The sequence below is a fragment of the Callorhinchus milii genome, unplaced genomic scaffold, assembly GCF_018977255.1.
Source record: "Callorhinchus milii isolate IMCB2004 unplaced genomic scaffold, IMCB_Cmil_1.0 Scaffold13, whole genome shotgun sequence".
Classification (NCBI taxonomy): domain Eukaryota; kingdom Metazoa; phylum Chordata; class Chondrichthyes; order Chimaeriformes; family Callorhinchidae; genus Callorhinchus; species Callorhinchus milii.
Window position 1 is genome coordinate 2,971,221 of NW_024704754.1, and position 23,239 is coordinate 2,994,459.

At 42.9% G+C, this 23,239-nt stretch overlaps 1 protein-coding gene and 1 long non-coding RNA gene across 3 annotated transcripts; both read left to right on the plus strand.

Moving 5' to 3' along the window:
• The first annotated feature begins 6,214 nt into the window (after nt 1-6,214).
• ppp2ca (protein phosphatase 2 catalytic subunit alpha) lies at nt 6,215-19,904 on the plus strand. The gene is given in 7 exon segments (NM_001292338.1): nt 6,215-6,483; nt 14,871-15,080; nt 16,000-16,173; nt 16,903-16,992; nt 17,474-17,635; nt 18,260-18,378; nt 19,185-19,904. Coding segments are annotated over 7 exon segments (930 nt in total). The 5' UTR covers nt 6,215-6,381; the 3' UTR covers nt 19,258-19,904.
• Nucleotides 7,096-8,041, plus strand: LOC121850032. Of its 2 annotated transcripts, none has more exons than XR_006085447.1 (2): nt 7,096-7,321; nt 7,989-8,041. It is a non-coding gene; the product is annotated as an uncharacterized LOC121850032 (long non-coding RNA). The 2 variants fall into 2 exon arrangements; XR_006085448.1 differs by having other exon boundaries at nt 7,306-7,317.
• Nucleotides 19,905-23,239: the final 3,335 nt, after the last annotated feature.

Here is a 23,239-nt window from a genome sequence, read left to right on the forward strand (position 1 = left end):
GCCTTTCACGTCGGGAGGACGTCCCAAGGCGCTGGACAGTTGGGTCGGAGAAAATGGAGTAGAGGAGAAAATGGGGTAGAGAACAGAGGATGATGGGTTAAATGGGTATTATTGATGCAAAACAAAGGTGGGGGGGGGATTGCACCAAAACACGCAGACCAGAGAGCGAAAAGGTGTGTCTGGGACCCAGATGATGTGATAATGGTCACAAAAAACGGGATGGTGAACTGTTATGGTCTGAAATTATTGAAATGAATATTGAGGCCGGAGGGCTGTAAGGTCCCGAGCAGATAGATGAGGTGCTGTTCCTGGAGCTTGTGGAATGCTGAGAGGGGAGGGGAGGGAAAGATATGTTTGGTGGTTGGATCACGCTGGAGGTGCCGGAAATGGCGGAGAATTATTTGTTGGATGTTGAGGCTGGTGGGGTGGGAGGTGAGGATCAGAGGGACCCTATCATGGTTCTGTGATGATATATATATTTATTCCCAATTGTAAAATGGCAAAATTTTGAAAAAGATTTAGAAGAACTATTGTATTTAAGGTCTAAAAAGGAGGTGGTTAAGGAAACTTTACAGAATGACAGCCTGGGTCAGTTGGTAGCACTCTCACTTCTGAGGGAGAACGTAATGGGTTTAAGCTCACGCTCTGGGCTGATACTCAAATGCACTGATGGGGGGAGAGATGCATTATCAAGTGGGCTCTTCGGATGAGATATTAAACTGAGGTCCTATCTGCTTGTTCGGGTGGATATTAATGATTCCATAGTACTATTTGAGAAGAGAGTCCTCGGATCCTGATCAACAATCTGCCCCAAAAGAATAAATTCTTTCTACCATGGCTCATAGTGCTGTGCAGAAATTAGCTCCATGTTTGTTTACACAATAGACAGTCACTACACTTCACAGTAGAAATCTCATGGACTATGTAGTTCATGGAGACCCAGACTGCTGCTTCAAAGTAAATGAGAAGACATCAATATAATGGGAATTAACGAACAGGAAATTTAGAATGGATATCTATCCAAGAGTCCTGGATATTGGATATAATTTCCTGTAATAGGCTAACATTACAATGCTGGCTATTAAAATGCTAAAATACTGTACATTCACATATCATTTTATTCTCAAGTAGCTAATGGTTATTCTAGAATTGGCCGATGGGTTCACTCTTTCATTTTGAACCACAAAAATCATATCCAGTGATAACCAATTCAAAGTGATGATTGGCGGAGCGCAGAGCTCTGGATGGCTGGAGTGAGGAATGAGGGAGTAAATTTACTCCCGAGACTTCGGATAACACCACGAACCAAAAAAGCAAAGCTCAAGTGGTTTGTACCACATGCAGTTAAATTACAACCAAGAACTCAAACTATAACACAACTTGTTTATCATAAAAATATACAGTCCTGTTTAAAAACCAACCACATTCCAAAGGAACAGAATTTCCCAAAAGATTGTTATGACAATGCATTTGGTAAACATTGCATGAATATAAGTAATGCTACAATGTGTATTTTTCTATACACAGAGATTAGATGATGTGAAACAAATAAAATTATTGGCACTCTTTGAAAATCTTTCTCCTGCGACGATTTTTCTTTCACTGGGGTAGAAAGAATTTTATCTGGGTCTCACTCAAATGTTTGCCTGCAGCAAAATGGTATGATTGATATGCATCAGGATGTATGTCCTTTGCAATTGTGAAGTGACTGAAAGATTAATGACAATGTAATGGCTGTGAATTTCAATTGTACTTTCTAGTTAATCCACTGCATATTAACAATATAAGGACATTAAGAGTCCAGTCTACTTCCAGCATATTTACTCCTGCAGAATATTGTAACAATAGCCTTAGGAATAGTTTAGCATAGCAGTCATTGCAGTTTATTGGCAATAATTTTACGTTGAAATATTATCTGGATACTTGTTAACCTCTAATTTTAATGAATTCAAATTTGTGTGTTTTTAATCAGTGTTTTACACAAAAAGAACTTTAAATCATTAGTGTGGGGAAGTGCTTGAAATGCAGATTTTTTTCCCGAATGAATGACATTACCACGGTCAGATAGTTAAGCAGACTTTGTTTCGAGAAGACTCTTGTATCAGGGTCGTTCTGAGGGAAGTATGAGTAATGAAATATAATTTTACTCCTTGCTTAAACAGGTCAAAAGGGGATTCATCATGAACCATGTTTGTCTTTAAACAGGACTGTATATTCATCATGAGTACAACCCTCAACATCTGACATTTTCAATAGTAATCCTTGCATTTGATGTGATAGAACATTTAATGAGATGATTGTATTATTCAATCTTACAAGTGGTCCAGGAGCTAATAAGCTTTTTAAAGCCACAGCTCTGGACTTGTGCAGTAGCCGTTGTGCACGAATCGCGCTGAACTATCAATTTCTCCGAAAATCAATGGCATCACTGCGTATTTGGTGTCGGAAAAATGTTAGTAAATAGACATTAAAACTGCAACAAAAGTGATCTAGGTAGCAGAATTATTGTTTATTGTTAATAGTCCAGTTTACATAAATTGTGCAGCAGGGAGTGGAGTCTTCATATGGTTTGACAACATCAAAATGGTTTATTTGCCTTTTGTTTTGGTCAGCCGGATGTCTGACACATGTGGAAACCGATTACCCTGCTTAATAGTATCCAAACCAGAATTTAACGTCCTGTAGGGTATTGATTAGTGCAGTCGTCTTGCAAGCGATAGGACCTGGGTTCAATTCCTGGGCAGGGCAAAATGTTATGCAAGTTTCCTTACCTAACAGTAAGCAGGAAAAAAAAAGGGCAAAATACTGCAGATGCTTGAAATCTGAAATAAAAACAGAAGTCGCCGGGAACACTCCGCAGGTCAGGGAGCATCTACCGAGAGAGGAAGGTGAGTTAACGTTTCAGGTCGATGATCTTTGTCAATGATTAGGAACCCGGTTATTAGTCAATTGGCCGATTGTTTTTCCTGGGGTAATAATCACTTCAAATTTAAATAAATAATAGGACTATGATCGCTCAATCCACGACTGTTTGTGGGACGCTGCTGTGTGCAATTGGCTGCCGTGTTTCATCCATAAAATACAGTCAATTCATTTTACAGTATATTCTGTGAAGCACTTTGATACATCTCAAAGTACTATATCAAATGGAAGTATTATTATTATTATTATTGCACATTCTCTCCTCAGACGGACACACCCTGTTTACCTAATTGGCAAGATATTAGCTGCAGATTGGCAGGAGCCAAGGTTTGGGAACCACAAGTTTAAACTGCATCAAGACTTTGGCTATCATTGAAGAGCAATGAAAACAACCAGATTTCCCTCTGCTCCTTATCAGTGCAGTTCCGAAGTTCAGTGTCCGAAGTTAAAATTTGTATCGACCATAACTCCCAGGTACGGATATGAATCGGGTTATAATTGGGATCCATGCCCCTTGTATCTTCCAATTGATACATTCAAAGTCCCCCCTTAAGCTGTGTAGAGCCGTAATACTTTGTTTAATGAAGTTAATAATAATAATAATAATAATCCTTGCATTTGATATAGCGCTTTTCACGTCGGGAGGACGTCCCAAAGCGCTTCACAGAACACACTGTAAAGTGAATTGACTGTATATTTGTGGGCGAACGCGGCAGCCGATTGCGCACAGCAATGTCCCACAAACAGTCGTAGATTGAAAATGACCAATTTATTATTGTTTTTGGTTTTGGAGGGACTATTATTAGGCTCTGTGTGGAGTAAGGAAACTTGCCCAAGGTTTCGCCCTCTGCCTGGAATTGAACTCAGGTCTCTCACTTGCAAAGCGAGTGCTCTAACCACTGAGCTCCAGGACTCCACAACTGAGCTACAGGACTCCACCCTAACCCTAAGTTAATAAAAATATTTAGAACATTCTGGGACATCCACCATCACGTCCCTTTGAATGACCCAGTTTTTAAGATTCTTGGATTTCTGGAACAAGCCGGCTGGCACGTCACACGCTGTCCTCTAATAGGCTTTTCCACAGTGCTGAAGGCAGACGTCCATCAAATAGCTGATGAGGAGAGTCCAGGGCTGGAAGGAGTTACTTGCAGTCCAGGTTTGTGAATGCTTGCTCATGTATCCGAGACGGACGAGCGGTGAGAAGCGCATCAAATAATAAAACGGCCCTGTAGGAGATGATTTGAAGCACAGAATCATAAATAATTATGGTACAGAAGGAGACTGTTAGGCCCATTGGGTCACTGATGCGTTGCATTAGTGTTTGCCCCTCTGATGAAGCTCTCTGAAAGGGTTATTTTATTATCTGTCAGACAGAATTCCCTATTCTCCCCCCACACCCCCACTCCCTGAATACCATTCATTTGAAATATGCATCTCCCCGTTCCCCTGTTTGAAGACTGAGGTGGATAGCAAATTGTTAGGTCGGGGTATTAAGGGAAACAGGGTAAGGGCGGGTAACTGGACATCAGCCCTGATCTTACGTGGAGTCCTGTAGCTCAGTGGTTAGAGCACTCGCTTTGCAAGCGAGTGACCTGAGTTCAATTCCAGGCAGAGGGCGAAACCTTGGGCAAGTTTCCTTACTCCACACGGAGCCCTAATAATAATCCCTCCAAAAAAAAACCAAACCGATAATAAATCGGTCATTTTCAATCCGCGGCTGTTTGTGGGACAGACGCTGCTGTGCGCAATTTGGCCGCCGCGTTTCGCCCACAAGTATACGGTCAATTCACTTTACGGCGTAGTCTGTGAAGCGCTTTGAGACGTCTCGAAGACGTGATCAGGCGTTGTGTCAAAATGTAAGGATTATTATGATCATCATCATCACCATCACCCTTCCGAATGGTGTTTGCAGGGAGTGCCGAAATAATCTAATCCCAGCGGTTTGACAACCCGTCTGCCGGAATGCCATGAATGTGCAGCGAGGATTGCGGCTTCTCTTGCTGTGACCTGCCAGAGGGAGAGCCAGAGGGAGGGGGAGAGGGAGGGAGGGAGGGAGAGAAAGAGGGAGAGCCAGCCAGAGGGAGGGAGGGAGGGAGAGCCAGCCGGAGGGAGGGGGAGAGGGAGGGAGAGCCAGCCAGAGGGAGGGGGAGAGGGAGGGAGAGCCAGCCAGAGGGAGGGGGAGAGGGAGGGAGAGCCAGCCAGAGGGAGGGGGAGAGGGAGGGAGAGCCAGCCAGAGGGAGGGGGAGAGGGAGGGAGAGCCAGCCAGAGGGAGGGGGAGAGGGAGGGAGAGCCAGCCAGAGGGAGGGAAAGAGGGAGGGAGGGAGAGAAAGAGGGAGGGAGGGAGAGAAAGAGGGAGGGAGGGAGAGAAAGAGGGAGGGAGAGAGAAGAAAGAGGGAGGGAGAGAAAGAGGGAGGGAGGGAGAGAAAGAGGGAGGGAGGGAGAGAAAGAGGGAGGGAGGAAAGGGAGGGAGAGAGAAAGAGGGAGGGAGGAAAGGGAGGGAGAGAAGAAAGAGGGAGGGAGGAAAGGGAGGGAGGGAGAGAGAGAAAGAGGGAGGGAGGAAAGGGAGGGAGGGAGAGAGAGAAAGAGGGAGGGAGGAAAGGGAGGGAGGGAGAGAGAGAAAGAGGGAGGGACGGAGGAAGAGGGAGGGAAAGAGAAAAAGAGGGAGGGAGTGAGAGAAGAGGTGAACGAGAGAGTGAAGAAAGAGGGGGGGGGGGGGGAGAGAGGAAGGAGAGAGGGCGGAGGGAGGGAGGGAGGGAGGGAGGGAAACAAAGAGGGAGGAAGAGAAAGAGGGAGGGAAACAGAGAAAAAGGGAGGGAGTGAGAAGAGGTGAACGAGAGAGTGAAGAAAGAGGGGGGGGGGGAGAGAGAGGAAGGAGAGAGGGCGGAGAGAGAGAGAGAGAGAGGGAGGGAGGGAGGGAGGGAAACAAAGAGGGAGGGGAGGAGGAGCCGCCCGGCGCCGTCACTGACTGCGGGCCGACCGCCATTTTGTGGAGGGGAGCGGGACACGGGCTGTTCCCGGAGCCACAGAGCGAGAGAGAGAGAGAGAGAGAGAGCTGTTCGGCCTCGTCTCTCTTTCCTCCTCATCCTCCTCTTCCTCCTCCTCCACCACCACCACCAGCAGCAGCTCGAATCCCCCCTCCACCCCCCCGGTGGGTGTCGTTTCTTTTTTTTTCGTTTTTGTGTGTGGGGGGGGGAAGGAAAGAAAAGAAAAAAAAATTGTATGATTGCTAATTAAAAAAAATAAAAAAATCCAGAAAATCTCCCGCGGAGAGAGAGAGAGAGAGAGAGAAAATTTAAGATATTTTTTTGAGAGGAAAAAAAAAGTACCGGCGAACGACCTACTGCTGCTGCTGCTGTTGGCTGTTCCTTCCTTCCTTCCTCCCCTCCCTCCCTCCCTCCTCTCTCTCTCCTCCCTTCCTTCCTTCCTCCCCTCTCTCTCCCCCTCACCTCACCCGCCATGGACGAGAAGGTCTTCACCAAGGAACTGGACCAGTGGATCGAGCAGCTGAACGACTGCAAACAGCTGACGGAGAGTCAAGTCAAGACGCTGTGCGAGAAGGTGGGGTGAGGAGACCCCGGGGGTGTGTGTGGGGGGTGTTGGCGGCTGAGGGGGGTGGTGGGGGGTGTGTGTGGGTGTTGTTGGCGGCTGAGGGGGGTGTGGGGGTTGTTGGCGGCTGAGGGGGGTGAGGGCTGTGTGTGGGGGGGGTGTTGGCGGCTGAGGGGGGTGTGGGGGTTGTTGGCGGCTGAGGGGGGTGAGGGCTGTGTGTGGGGGTGGTGTTGGCGGCTGAGGGGTGGTGGGGGGTGTGTGTGGGTGTTGTTGGCGGCTGAGGGGGGGGGGGGGGGGGTGTGTGTGGGGGTTGTTGGCGGCTGAGGGGGGTGGGGGGGGTGTTGGCGGCTGAGGGGGGTGGTGGGGGGTGTGTGTGTGGGGGGTGTTGGCGGCTGAGGGGGCGCCTGAGGTCAGGCGGGAAAGGTTTCCGGGGACCCGGCGGCTCGCGCGGTCCCTCCTTTTTTTTTCTTTTAACCTCCTCTCGGGCCGAGGCCCGACCGGTGCCGCCCGGTCTCTCTCTCTGTGACCTCTGACGGCGGCTTTTTTTCCCCGTGTAACTCGGGCTTTTAATTTTATTTGGTGTGAGAGAGAGAGAGAGAGAGTGGGGGGTTGGTGGGGAGAGAGGAGAGAGAGAAGATAAGGGGTGGAAGAGAGAGAGAGAGAGGGAGAGGGGACAGGTCAGGTCGCAAAGCTGAGGCGGGTTATGAATGAGAGACATCAGGGAGAGAGAAAAGGGGGAGAAGGGGTGTGTGGGTGACTGACTAAGTTGGTTTGGCTTCGGTTGGGGGGGCCTGGGAGCCGGTATTTATGTATGTATTTCTGGTCTCTCTCTCTGTGTGTGTGTGTGTGTGTGAGTGTCTGTGTTAATGTTATAAACTCCCTCCTCCCTCTTCCCCCTTCACGACGCACCTAAAATGGCGCCTTTCGATCAGGATCGGCCTCAGAGCGGCACCACACGACAACCCTGAAGGTTAGCTCCCCCGCCCCAGCCTCACAGACACCCACACAACCGGCCTGGGAGTCGACTGTCACTCCATCTCATCTTATCTTCAGGCCCTTGAGTTGATTCCCCTTCTTCCCCCTCCTCCCCCCCCCCCCAAAAAAAAAAAATAAAATACATTTTTATAGAGGGGTTTTGATCTGTCAAAAATTCATGATTTGTGTTGTTGTTGTTGTTGTTGTCCCATTGACAAGGCAGGTCAAGAGCTGGTTTCGTTTCTGATGGGACCCCCCTCCCCTTTTTTTTAAACTGGGTTGACAATCGATTAATCAATCGATGGATCAATCAAGTCAATCAGTCGATCCATCCCCTCTTGGGTTTCCATTCAAATCGGTTGCATCCCCGCCCACCGTTATGCTGGATTATAATCGATTAATCCTGCAGAATGAGTGTGCGCGTGCGTGTGTGCGCGCGTAAAAATAATGAGGTGAGTTGAGCGACTTATCCCAGTCAAGTCGTGTCAAGTGTTGAGATTCAGGGCTTCGTATCCGTTAAATGGAGTGCTTTATTGGAGCAGGTGTGTGTGTGTGTGCGTTTAAAAGTAAGTTGACAATAATCAAAAAGTGAAGATAAAAGGACGGAATGCGCACGCTTTGCAGACTGCATCGTCATGTTTCACATCGTTATAGGGCATTTCTAATGGAACTTAAAAACTGCCGATGCCGGGGGCTTCTCTTCCCGCAATTTGGTAACAGAAGAGTTTTTTTTATATATACGTAAAAACAAAATTGCCAAACAGAAACATTTCATAGAATTGCACATCCGAAAAGGGTATGCCAATTCGTGGCGTGTTTCACTGCCCGTTGATAGGTAAGTGTATTTTGTTTTATATATAAATGTATATAGGGTTTTATGATAGGCAATGTGATGTCTTAAATATCGTAAGTCATGTTGACCTGATTACTGATGATTGAGTTATGGGTAACCTCATGGGTAAAAATATTGATTGAATTAATTATTTAGGCGACCACTGTGTATATATTCAAAGGAAGCAAGATAATGAATTTGGCTTGAGCCCAAGAAATATTATAGTACTGTAGTTCATCCAGCTTTCTATGATTAGTCTGATGTCACACTTGGGAGTGTGCAATATGCACACCCATGCACATCAACCACCCGAAAAAATAGAGCATTTTATCTATTTGCAATTTTAAAGCAATCACCAGGACATGGCATCGGTTGACCTTGATTTGATAGGAGACTTTTTCTGTTGACTACTTAGTGTTTTTGCTGGTTTTGATGAGATGCTGAAAATTGACAATTTTTGATACAGTCATTGAGGTTTAATTGCCATAGTTTTTGAGGTATGAGTTTAGATACTTTTTGCTGCTTTCAGACAATGATCTCAGGACTTAAAATTGATTTTTGGTCTTATCACAAATTTAGTAATCGACAAACCATGGTATATTTAGGCACCAACACTGATCATTTCATACGCATAGATTTTTTTTAACCAATTGGAGAGCATCTTATGTACATCCATGACTTTATATACAACTAAACTTATTTTCTTCCTGCTCTGTCTATCTATTGTTATTAAACAGTTTAAACCATTTTCTAGATGACGTCCAGCAATTACATGGTTTCCACTTAGCATTTACCCCATAGTAGAAAGGCTGAAATAATACTTGCATTGCTGTATTATACATCTTGATGTCAAATCTTTTTAAAGCACTTGATGTAATTTGTGACTAATGCGGACCAATTCAGAAGCTAACCTGCACCTATAAACATCCCACAATCAGCAATGAGATAATTGAACAAGAACTTCTGACTCACTGTGTCATGGAATTTTTAACATCCACCTAATTCACAATAATTAAATGGCACATCATTTTATTCCCAGGACAACACTGCAACAAATCGCCATTTCCCTCAGTGTTGTTCTATAAGATTAGCCTAGATTATAAATTTATAAACTTCCAAGTCTTGCTGTAGGATCCAGAAATGATCTGGAAGTTTTCAGCAACAGGATCTGAAGTGTGACTTGCCATTCTATGGGACTTATGTTATTGGCATTAGTTACAAGTTATGCTTGCTTTTAAGTTTGCCAAATCAAGTGACACTTGCTCCACTCTCTTAGTTTAAATGTTTTACGCAAATATTCACTTGAGTGTTTCCTCCTTTTCCCCCAACTAATCACAGAAGCTCAGTTGGTTTCAGGAAGAGTGCAAATTGATGGGAGGGTGATCCCACTCATTATTATCCGGGGAATTCTGTTCCCCCACATAAAGTGACCACGTAATACCAGAGAGCTTCTGCTGCCAGGTTGTATTGCTTTGTCTAAAGGGTAGTAAGGATTGGATATTGGTTGATGGAAATAATTGCTTTAAGGGAAAGTAAAGGTTAAAGGGGTAGAGTTATTTTCAGCCATAACCTGCATTTATACAGTGCATTTCATGTGGGTGGCATCTCACATTTTTTTGTTATTTATTTGCTACGGAGGATTATTGCATGTTGGGATTGTTGAAAAGTGAGACAGTTCCCAAAGGGAGGAATAGAGAATATAGGTGACCTGATTTCCAACATCGCTTAACACTGGATAAAGAAAGTAGTAAAGAATACAAAAATATTAACTGCAGGAATCAAAAGGCTGGCCAGCCATTTTCATTCAGCGCTCATGTAGAGCATGAATGTAGGACAACAAAAAAGGAATGTTCATTTTACTAAGGATCTCAGGATCACTAACTTCGATATAAATTTGTGAGTGACTTGTGTTGAATTGTCTGTATTCCATTCTTCCCCACATAGAGGCACTTTGCTTGCCCTTCTTTTGGTGGGTTACTGTACTAAGTACTCTTGTTTATGTGGCAGCTGCGTTTTATTTTGCTAAATTGGCAGCATTTTGATCTGCAAATGTTGCCAATTTACGAAAAAAATGAGGACAAATGCCGGACATTGGGTTTAGATCTCTTCAGAATTAAAACTTGCAGAAGGGACCATTGTGCTTTGTCTGTATTTAAACTTCCACCGTCAGCTGGTTAATACAGTGTAGCGCATCAGTTGTGCAATGTTCCCAATGTTCATTTGACTCGGATATAATCTCTCAACCAGTTGAACTGTACAGGACAAAATGTGACCTAGATCCAAGGGAGGCATTTTCTATGGTAGCTTTACTGTTAACAAAAATTCAAACACGAGTTTTTGTATTCTGATTACAATACTTTTTTTTTCCTGAAGTGATTACTATCTATTCCCCTGTTCCTGCACCTGATTTTTACGTGGAGGTTTGTTGGTCAGGATACCGGGAAAAACTCTTTTCAAATCGTGCCACAAATTCTTTAAGGTTTTATCTAAGCAGGCAGGTGGAACCTTTTTTATTTTTTGCATCTCACCCAGAGAACAGCTCAGGATGTCATTTCCCCCGATTCAAGGCAACCGTCAAATGTGGGAGTAAAGCAAGAGTTCCTCAGACGATGCAGTGCATCCTTCAGGTGAAACATTAAACCATTTCCCCCCGTTGGTCTGTTCAGGTGGTTGTTAAAGATCCCATAGCACGACAAACTCGGACAGGTCTTTATAAATCATATATTCAAATGCCTAAGTCGTACATTTCTTCGAGTCCCATTCAGTTTCCCATCAAAACCACTTTGGTTTCTTTGCAAGACTTGCATCAACCACCTCCAAACCCGTATCGTTGCTCCCCTACTCTTGCTTTACTCCCACATTTGACGGTTGCCTTGAATCGGGGGAAATCACATCCTGATCTGTCGACGCATGTGCAGAAGAACTTAATTTCCGGTGATTCCAATGCTTGCCAGAAGTGCGTGCGGCAGGCAGCTGGTCAAGACTCATTAAATCGCGGGAAATTTGGAGTCCTGTAGCTCAGTGGTTAGAGCACTCGCTTTGCAAGCGAGAGACCTGAGTTCAATTCCAGGCAGAGGGCGAAACCTTGGGCAAGTTTCCTTACTCCACACAGAGCCTAATAATAATCCCTCCAAAACCCAAAACAATAATAAATTGGTCATTTTCAATCTACGACTGTTTGTGGGACATTGCTGTGCGCGATCGGCTGCCGCGTCCGCCCACAAATATACAGTCAATTCACTCTACAGTGTGTTCTGTGAAGAGCTTTGGGACGTCCTCCTGACGTGAAAACCGCTATATCAAATGCAAGGATTAAAATGTAGTCTTGACCCATCATTGCATGAGCACTTGCTGGCTCGTTAAGTAAAATAGGTTTTTAAAATTAATATATTTAAATTTGCATCCATTCCCCAAAATGTAATTGTTAATTATTCTCAAGTGATCCAGGTAAAGTTCAGAACTCTGAAGACTTTGCCATTTGCCCACATCTGTTGGATCTTGTGTGAGAAATTGAATACTGTCTGTTGCTTCCTTCTTGGAATAATTTGAGCTGATAGTGGAAATGATGATTCTGAAATTGATGGTCCCATTCCGAAAAATCCGTGTTCAATAAACCCACATGTTATTTCTTTGCTTAAAAAAAGATATGTTTTGGTAAGCAGATTTGTAGGTTTTTTTTTGTGACAGGCATTTGGGTGGAACTAATATATTGTTTATCCTCCCACTGGAGATTGTTAGCATAATGCTGCACCTGATACAATGGATAATGACTAAGCAATATAGCAGTGACATAGTTCAAGACTGGTAAAATGTGTTTAATCAGGGATGTTCAAAACTATTTTCACATTTACTTGACTGGTAGCCCAGTTCCTGCCATCTTCTGTAATGTTGAGTATTATTCATTTAAATCGGAGTGGACCAACTGGCGTTCCACAGGCCGCTTGCGGCCCAGCTGGTGATGTTATCTGGCACGAGACCATTTCCAACTTCCACTCCCTCCCCGGTCAGCGTTCTCCCATGGCAATGGCAGAAGCCGGCGGTTGGGAGGACGCAGCGTGGAAAGTGAAATTACCCGCTGTTCCTGCAGTCTTGTCAGGAAGGCAAACATGTCTCCTTATCCATTGCCGCCTTAGCAACCACCAGGTGGCTCTGGGGGGAAGAGGGGTGCAGGGGGCCAGAGAGAGTGATTGAATGAGAGAAAGGGGAAGTCGTTCAGAGAAGGAGGAGAGTGTGTGAGAGAGAGGGAGTGAGATAGAGAGGAAGTGAGATTGAGAGAAGTAGAGAATGTGAGGGGGAGACAGAAACGGGGATAATAATAATAATAATCCTTGCATTTGATATAGCGCTTTTCACGTCGGGAGGACGTCCCAAAGCGCTTCACAGAACACACTGTAAAGTGAATTGACTGTATATTTGTGGGCGAACGCGGCAGCCAATTGCGCACAGCAATGTCCCACAAACAGTCGTAGATTGAAAATGACCAATTTATTATTGGTTTTTTTTTTTGGAGGGATTATTATTAGGCTCTGTGTGGAGTAAGGAAACTTGCCCAAGGTTTCGCCCTCTGCCTGGAATTGAAATCAGGTCTCTCACTTGCAAAGCGAGTGCTCTAACCACTGAGCTACAGGACTCCAAAGGACTCCAGGATGGAGGGGGTGAGAGAGTTTGTGGGAGAGAGTGGGAGAGGGAAGAGTGAGGGATTAGAGAGTGTGTGCGACAGAGGGGGAAAGAGAAACAAAAAGTAAGAGAGCAGAGAGAGAGAAGTGAGGGCAGTGTTTCGTGGTTCATTGTCAGGACAGACAATTGGAGCTTCCCTCGGCCACCGAGGTGGTGTGGGGGAGGGAATGATGACCGAAAGCACGGTCAAATAGGTACATCTTGAGACAGAGTTAAATGAGGTGAGGGAGGGAGCAAGTCAAAGGGACTGAGTTGGAGGGACTCTAGTATGGAGTTCCAGAGGGCATTTGCAGAATGACTGAACACTGGTGGGTCACATAAAGCAGAGGACTCATAAAGTGGACCGATGTATGTTGAATGAAGGAAGTGGTTGTTTTGCTAAGGTTGAAGGAATTCATGGGGTGAGGGCCTGTGGTGGTTTTTGAGTTTTTGATTTTATTTGATAGCAAGTTGGTTGTCATCTACATACATGTGGAAATGGATTATACTATTATATAATTTACAATACAGTAAAACTTGCATAAATTGCCTCTTAGGAACAGGAGATTCCAGTAGCTTCCCAACAACTAATGTTAAGTGCTCTGAGACGCTACCTCGTGTGGAGGGTGCTCTGTAAGTGCAAGTTGTTGTTAAGCTGGCGGGTCTGGTGGTTACTTGGTTTCTCCCTCCCTTCTTAATAATGGAATAGCATTTGCAATTTGCAATTTCCTCCCCTATTCATTTTAATGCTCTGCTGTAAATCATCAGGTCCTGGAGATTTGTCTATTTTAAGTCCCATTATTTTCTCCCATTACCTTTTTTAAAAAATTATATTAAATGCAATGAGTACCTCATTTTTAGGTTCCCTTGTGCTGCTGTTATTTTGTCCTCTTAACTGTGAAAACGGATGTAAAGTATTCATTTAACAAGTTTGCCATATCCTTATTGTCCATTATAGTCTCACCTACATCTCATCTTTAATGGGCCCACATTTCCCTTTACCATTCTCTTTTGCACCTGAGCTGGGAGTTGGGTTTGGAAGGGGGGTTGGAGTGTGTGGTGTGGGGTGTGTTTGTGGCAGGGAAAGATCATTAAAGGCGCGGTTGAAGAAGGTCTTAAGACAAACCTTGAAAGGGTTGAGGCGAAGAGACTCTGGGATAAAGCTCCAAGGAGTGGAGCAGATAGGCTAAAAGCCCGATTTTCAATGGTGGGAGTGGCAGGCTATTGCGCACCGGAAAAAGGGAGGGGGTAGGCTTGTAGAAGGCAGGTGGAGCAAGACCATGGAGGGATTTAAACGATGAGGATCTTGGATTCAATCCTGGGCAATGTTTTTAAAGCATATTTGCACTGTTTCCCCCTTTGGACATTAATGCACCCATATTTTAACTTTTTCTACAGAGAAATTCATCGGTATTTTCTGTTACAATCTATGGCAAAGTGTCTAATGAGCAGTCCATGTTGAGACTGAAGTAATTATGAATTGATGAATGGCATGGTAAAGACTGCATATGAAGATGAATTTGCCACTGGCTTACTAATTGGGTGCTTAAGACATCTGTCTCGCTGTACTCTTTATTTGATTAGATTATTTTACTTACCCATTTTAAATTTAAAAAAGTAATATTATAATACATGAACATATATATTTTGCAATTTAAAATTTTAAAGACTAAATTTTGGACTGTGTTTGTTGGACTTGAATAATTCATCTGGTTTTGTTTTGTGCCTTATCGTGTGTTTTTACAAAATAGTGTTCAAGGTTCATTGACTTTTAATTTGGGAATTTTGCCAATTTCAGCATCGAAGATAATTCAAATCACGATCATCCATAAATGTAATCTTGTAATTAGTATTTATGTACTCATTGTTCAGGTTTGCTCCCATCTAGCAGGAATGATTTTTAGCTCATCTCACTTTATTCAATTTAATTTTTCAGGCAAAAGAAATCTTGACAAAGGAATCCAATGTGCAGGAAGTGCGATGTCCTGTTACAGTCTGTGGGGATGTCCATGGTCAGTTTCATGACCTCATGGAGCTTTTCAGAATTGGAGGCAAATCACCAGATACAAATTACCTTTTTATGGGAGATTATGTTGACAGAGGTTATTATTCCGTTGAAACAGTTACGCTGCTAGTAGCTCTAAAGGTATGTCATTTTCATTATGTAAATGTTTAAAATTATAAGNTTTTTTTAGTATTTCTGTAATGCAATAAATTAATGAGTGGTAAATCGGGTATTTTTACAATTACTCAGCTGAAATCTATTGTCAAAACACGACTAGTTTCAGAAAGTTAAGCAAGCATCTGACAGATGAAACCAACAATGGAACGTTGATTACCTACCTGCACTCCAGCTGTCTACTTATTCACATCTGGTTCTGCTAAGTGAATATGCGGCTACAAGAACACAACAGTCAAAAGTAATTCAGTTGTGAGTTTGCACATGGCGTTCCCAAGGGCACAATTTAGCTGTGCAGTTAGACTGAGTTGGCAGTAACTGCTTATTTAAAGGCTTGGTAATCATGTATGCAACTGTGTGCATATGTCCAACTATTTTTGGGAGTGATAATGCAAAGATTTTATACTTTTGTACAGTGTAGGGGTAATCAGAAAGACGGGTTGAGAGACAGATAGAAAGTGAGACGTGGAGAAAAGGGCACAGTAAGGAAAAAGATACAGGTCTTGTACCAAGCTACCCCTGGTGCAACTTTTTTAGTTAGACCTGTTACTGATTTGTACTTAGTCTAATGTGTGATTACCGATACTGTTTGCTTGTCTACGATCCAGTCATTCTGAATTAGATTGAATGCAGATTAATTATAGTTAACACTTGGTTTCCATGGGATGTGCCTATTCAGGGTGGCACATTTCGAGTAGATTTGGGTCACTGAATAGATATCGGGCACCTTTTTAAAACGAAAAATAATAATTTGGAGACTTATTTTAGCTGCAAATATCAAAAAAAAGGTTGATTTTGTGAAACATGAAAGCATCAAACCAGCATTTGCTTATGTTAAATGTATTGTATTTGATGTATGATTCATTAATGGAAAGTTGTTTTTCAGGTACGTTATCGTGAGCGTATCACAATACTTAGAGGAAACCATGAGAGCAGACAGATCACACAAGTATATGGGTTCTATGATGAATGTTTAAGGAAATACGGAAATGCCAATGTATGGAAATATTTTACAGATCTCTTTGATTATCTTCCGCTGACTGCCTTGGTGGATGGCCAGGTAAATACAGCTTGGATTATATATATTAGTTGTGGCTAAAGTTTACTTTTGTATTGTTTCATGGAATTAAAATGATTTAAAGACTTGAGTGCATAATCACCAAACTGATTATTCTTTGCAATGCATTTACTGATCAAACTGAGCGATACAGTTAAGGATTGCTCATGAGCTTAAGTTGCATGGGTGACACCTATGTTTACAGCAAGATGGCCGACTGCTTGCTTGGTAACAGAAAGTCAGAATTGTGTCAGTCCGTGGCGGTCCTTGTAATCTGTTTCCTGAGCCAGACAGGTCCACTGCTGATGACAGAGCAGCCAGCCTAGCTCATCGGCAGTTCCTGGGATCTGGGATTCTTCCCATTCACTCCTGTTGATCCTACAAGCTAAAGCCCTAATGGATAGGGTGGTCCTAGATGGATAAGCAGTGGAAGCTTGCCCGGTGTCCACTTGTAGTTGACACACTCTGGAACGATGGAACTCTGTTTGGTTTGGATACCCTTAAACATGGTGCTGGGTTTCTGCACATGTCAGACACGCAGTTGACCAAAAAAAAAGTTTGCAGCAATAACAAAGGATGGGTTGCAGACCACGTGGATTTCTTTTTTCTCTTCGGGGTGTGAGGCCTGTGCATTCTAAATTTTATGAAGCAAACGGCCCTGTTAGCATAGCAATAATTTCTGTAAACCGCATTCATTTAAAATTGGCTAATTTAAAAAAATGTTTTTTTCAGATTTTCTGTCTCCATGGCGGCCTGTCTCCGTCTATAGATACCCTGGATCACATCAGAGCACTTGACCGTCTCCAAGAGGTTCCACATGAGGTATATCCTGATTTCTGAAGGGGGAAAGGATATTCTGCTTGACTTGTATATGACTGCTTACCTCATCAACAACAACAAATTACATTTGTACAGCGCCTTTCATGTCAGGAGGACGTCCCAAGGCGCTGGACAGTCAGGGATCCGCACCGGAGTTGGGATCAGGAGGGCGGGGAGGGTAGGGATAGGTGGGTGACCAAAGTCAAGGTCGAAGGAGGCAACGGAAGGGGCGAGCGGAGGGACTGTGGGATGGAGTTCCAAAGGGTGGGGGCAGAGAGGCTGAAGGCCCGCCTGGCAATGGTGGTGCGAGCGAAGTGGCAGACGTGAAGCAGGCCGGAACTCGCTGAGCAGAGAGAGTGGGCAGGTTGGTAGAGGGTTAGGAGGTCGCAGAGGTAGGGCGGTGCGAGACCGTGGAGGGCTTTGAAGGTGAGGACCAGAATCTTGAAATGTAAATCCTCACTTGTTTTCCCCCCTGTATTTTTAGGGTCCAATGTGCGACTTGCTGTGGTCAGACCCAGATGACCGCGGAGGTTGGGGTATCTCGCCTAGGGGTGCTGGTTACACCTTTGGCCAGGATATTTCTGAGACTTTCAATCATGCGAATGGCCTTACCTTGGTTTCTCGAGCTCACCAGCTGGTGATGGAGGTAAAAATAAGGGCACTTTTTAAAAAGATATTAAGTACCAATTTTAGAGACTTCACTAGATAAATTAATTGGGATTAAATAACATTGAGAGTTGTGTACTTAACATTTGCATACCAAACATTATTACATTAATAATACTTATTATTAAAATCATTGCATATTTATAAAGTTATAATATCTTATAACTATGTTATATTTTATTAGCTTTTTTACTTATTATTACATAGTGATAAGATAATCACAAGGAGAGCTTAGATTAAATGTTTTCACTTGGATTTGGGGTGTGGAATGCCCTGCCAAGTAAGGTGATAGAGGCAAAGTCCATTGTGGAGGAAGTCCAGAGGAAAGTAGCTGGGTATATGAAGGAAAGCTGGACGGATATTGAAATAAAAAAGCGTCCTGGGATTGAATGAACACCTTGTTCATATCTGGTGCAGGCTCGATGGGTAGAATGGTCTCCTTCGGTGCTGTAAATGCCAAGGATTTTACGACCCTGCATTTTATCACAAACTTACCTAATGTGCTGTGCCGCTAGTCACTCAACACTGTGTCCTCCTACCTCTGAAACGATGGTTGCCTTTGTTGCAGAATGTAATAATGGAATACAACCCTTTTCTGTTGCAGGGTTACAACTGGTGTCATGATCGCAATGTAGTAACTATCTTCAGTGCTCCGAACTACTGTTATCGATGTGGCAACCAAGCTGCAATAATGGAACTTGATGACACCCTTAAATACTCTTTGTAAGTGTTGGTCGCTGTGTATAAATTACTCCTCCATAGCATATTTGCTACCTTACAATCTTATATTTGTCCCCCTTTTGGATTCGCTGCTAAATGGAAACAACCTACCAATGTCTTCCTTAACAAATCATTTCATAATATTAAGTACCACTATCATGTCCCGTCTGGATCTTCTCAACTCGAGAAAGAAAAGCTCTACCTGTTCAATCTTTCTTGATACTGTATCCACTCATCCCAGTGCTATCATTACCTTCCTGTATTATGGTGAAGTTTTATATAAATGTAACATTTTTCTCTACTTTTATATTTAATTCCTCTGGACATGAAGCCAAGGATTCTATATACACTCTTTGGCCTTGTACTGTTCCATTTAGCGTCGTGAATCTGAATTCCTGGACCCTTTTCTCCTCTAATCTTCCCCATAGCTTTCTACCATCCAGGGTACACTCAGCTTCAATATTCTTTCTACCAAGGTGAATCGTGTCACATTTTCTTAAATTAAATTTCGTCTGCCACCTCTCTGATCATTTTGACAATCCCCATCATCTTCTCAACTGCCACATCGCCCTTTGACCCACTCGTATCATCTTGTTCTTTATTGTGTATATGAGGGTATTCCAACCTTTTGGCTGTGGCCCGTGGAGCACCCTGGTATACATCATTGAACCATTGATCAGATGCTGCTCGTATCTTGGTTTAATTTTTTCCATATTGCTTTCAATTTAATAGTAAAACCTTTATAATTGAGTCTATTGTTATAGGCTTCCAATTTAATAGTAAAATCTTTTTCCATTCCCTCCTCACAGCCTGCAGTTTGATCCAGCACCTCGCAGAGGTGAGCCACACGTCACACGCCGTACCCCAGACTATTTCCTGTAAAAGAAATCTTACATGTACAGTATTGCCATGATTAACAGTTGGCCTGACGATGTCGGAAGAGCAACAGTAACTTTAAATTGGAGGAGAATCTTGAACATTCAGATACTTGCTGTCTTCATGGACCAAAAGACGTGCCATAATAAATATAAGCCTCAGTCAACAAATGTCACACCCATTCTTTTTTTGAGCACCGATTCCGCAATGCATGCTGATGTGTGAAAGTTATGGATCAAGAAACCACGGTTTGGACCTAGAGCTCTGTTTGTAGTTACTTTTGCTTTTTCCAGAGACTGCAGAGATAAAAGATGTAAACATTAAAACCTCCACCTCGTGATAAATTTTCCATTTAGCTAGCATTACTGAGCATGACTTGTAGATAAGAAGAATAGCAGTAAACAATCATCGGAGCTTAAAGACCATTTAAAAAAAAAAATAATTGCAAAGGCCTCTTATTTGTGTGAGTGAGTACTGAAACCTTGTTTCAGGGAATACTGTTTAATTTAATCGTAATAATTTCTCTTTCCAGTTAATTTGTCATGATGTCCATACCTGAATAGTTGTACTGACCAGTCATTTTATTTCCTCTTTATGGAGCTATCACTGCAGAGGTCTGCTGCAGATTCTTTTTCATAATAAACTTGTGAACTAAGAACCAAAATATTCATATTTTAATTGTATTTGGGATGAAAGAGTTAAGTGATGCCTTTGTGTAAAATGGTTACACTAACAAACACATTGGGTTTATATAAGTGTATGTATGAAGGCCTCCAGGTTAAAATAATAAAGACTGAAATTGCTCCTATGGGGTATGTTTGTGCATTTAAGACCAGCTGATTTGGGCTATTCACAGCTTTTCAGTTTCCATCGAGACTTGATTGACACTGAGACATTGAGCAAAACTCTTTAGGTGATTTTTTTTTAAAATGAGTAAAATGTTGTCTTCACTGACAGTTGGTGTACACATGTGCACCTCTCTCTGGTTTGGATGCTCTTAAGCTTGGTGATGGATATCTGCACCTGAGTCACCAAACAAAATTCACTGAACTGATACGATCTTTAAAGCAATTGTTTTACAATAATATATAATCTTACATTTGGTATAGCGCCTTTCACAATGGGAGATGTCTCAAAGCGCTTTGCAGGATATACTATAAAGTGGGGTGATTGTATTTTGTGGATGAACGCAGCAGTCAATTTGCACACAGCATTATCCCACAGATAGCCACAAAGTGAATGCCATTTTTTTGTATTGTGGGGGATTGTCGAGGACGTTAGGAGAAAGAAACTCCTCTCTGTTTTCAAATGGTGCATGGGATCGTTAATGTTCACCTGAACAGGCAGTTGGTTTAATGACTCATTTGAAGGGTGTAATCTCCAGCAATGCAGAATCCCCCCCCCCAGCACTGTGAGGACTTCCAGCAAAACAGACCTGAGAGCACATCTAGCGGAGACGGCCCCATTGACACGCTGCTTGTAAACCAAGCAAATCCGCAACTAGGCAATCATTGTTAGACATTGGTTTTCATGTCACTTCAGGAATATGCTGTGCTCTGCCCGAGCAACAGAATCCTTTTCAGGAGAAACCACTGATGGCTTTTGATGGATCTGAGGCAATTTGAAATTATTTTTGGTGCAATAATTATCAGCATTTCCACACCCGGCAGTGTCCATGTCACTGATACTATTGATTACTAAAACCTGACTGACTGCTGCCTGGATGGAGGGAGTGAAGGTGAACAAGAAATGTGGCCACTTCAAGAGGCATATCTAAGTGCTATAATAATAATAATCTTTGCATTTGATACAGCGCCTTATCACGTCTTTGAGACGTCTCAAAGCGCTTCACAGAATATACTGTGAAGTGAATTAACTGTAGTTTGTGGTTGAAATGCGGCAGCCAATCGTGCACAGCAGTGCCCCACAAACAGTTGTGGATTGAAGTGAGTGCTCTAACCACTGAACTACAGGATTCACATGATTGATATCCGTGGAACTATGATTGTGACCCTACATGAATCCCTGCCTTTCTTTTGGATGGTGAAAATCTGCGAAAAAGGAAGTGAAGGAGAGGGATATAGAATACAGCAAAAAAACATTAACCAGCACTGCCGGCCACCAGTAAAACAGTCCCAGTGTTTGATTGTTCAGGAAAGATTTGCGGTATTGAATTATTTCTTTCAGAGTAATCCTGCTAATTAGAAACCTGAAACGGTTCATTTAACATTTTCATTGTTGAATGAAAAATGGATGTGACTAGCTTGCAGTTGATCCAGTGACAACAACAAGATTACATTTGTATAGTGCCTTTCACGTCGGGAGGACGTCCCCAGGCGCTGGACAGAATACAGCATTTCAGACCCGAGCTGGGGTGGGGAGGGGAGGGGAAGGGAGGGTGGCTGATGGATGGCATGGTCAAAGAGGAGGGTCTTGAGGTGGGACTTGAAGGAGGCTAAGGAGGGGGCGAGGCGGAATGACTGGGGGATGGAATTCCAGTGTAAAACTTCAGAGGTAGTAAGGAATCTTGATTTTATTCCTTTGATCAGTTATGTTAAGTGCACTTATGCAAAACGAGCAGTGATCTGTTAACAGTTGTGCGTATTTAGTTGGGAGTATTTGTTGATTTGTAGCCGGATTATGTATTGGCGTAATCCCTCATGAAAAAAACAGGCAATTAAATGCCATAATGTTGATGCTCTTTTTATGACTGCCTGCATACAGCAATCGCAAAGATAAAAAGAACAGTGTTACAACGTGCTTAGAAATCATCACAAGATTGATCTGGATGAAGAAGGCATTTTGGCTATCCAATCTCATCCCTTCAGAACACCCACCCTACCATCTCCTCATCAAGTTGCTTTTTAAATGAGGCTAGTGTCCTGACCTCTACCACTTTTCCTGGCAACCTGTTCCAGTTGTTGATTACCGTCTGCATAAAGAAAAACTACCCGGTATCTCTCTTTGGTTAGGTTAATTATTCCATCAGTCATTTGTAATTTGACACCAACATTTCTGAAATATGAAGTTAATTTTAAATGTTATGTTTTCTGTTGCTTTGCATTTGATTCTTTATATTTCTTTCATGGAATTACACAAGTTGATATTTGTTTAAGTTCCTCGGTTATGATGATAGGAGCATGAACATAAATATAGACTAATTCTGTTTGGAGAACAGATTGTGCAAACCTAAATATAGGATTCGGTCATTAAAGGATTAAAATGCTACCTTTTGATCCATGGAATCTGGTTTCACATTCAGCCCAGACAATACCCTTTAAAGGTTAAGCATTATAGGTGTAATTAATGTGTGGCTTGTGGAACTGAACCGCAGCAAAGAGTCAATAACTTTCAAAGGTGAGAAACTTGGCAAAATGCATAAATAAAGAATATCTGGTCAAAAGCATCTTATTATTTAAGCACATTCAAAAAAACGAAATAGGACTAACAGAAACAGTGAGGAATACTCTTCATCTCCTGTCCTCCACCTCATTTTTTTTCCCTTTTTCTTTCCTTTCTCTGTTTGTCGTTATAAACTGCCCCCTTCCAACTTCCCCCAGTTGTGACGAAAGGTTCATCGATCTGAAAAATTAACTCACTTTCCTCTCCGCCTCACTTGCTCAGTGTTCCCAGCAATTTCTGTTTTTATTCCAAATTTCCAGCATCTGCAGTTATTTTGCCCTTTTCAGTGAGGAATACTTTTCAGTATTTTGCCCTTTTCAGTGAGGAATACTTACCTCGCTGACTGAATCACTAAACTGATGGTGCTCAGGGTCCTGATCATCAAAGGCGGGCTTCCTTTTAAGTGGAAGGAAAATGTACTGTACTTTGGGGGGGGGGGGTTTAAACCAATCATTCAGCCGTGCAATTATATACAGCAGTATGAACAAGGATATTATTGACATGTAAATAGGTATAATTATCTTAGAAATATAATTTTATGTGTACCAGCCAGATGGTACAAATGTAGGAGCCAGATGCAAGATTT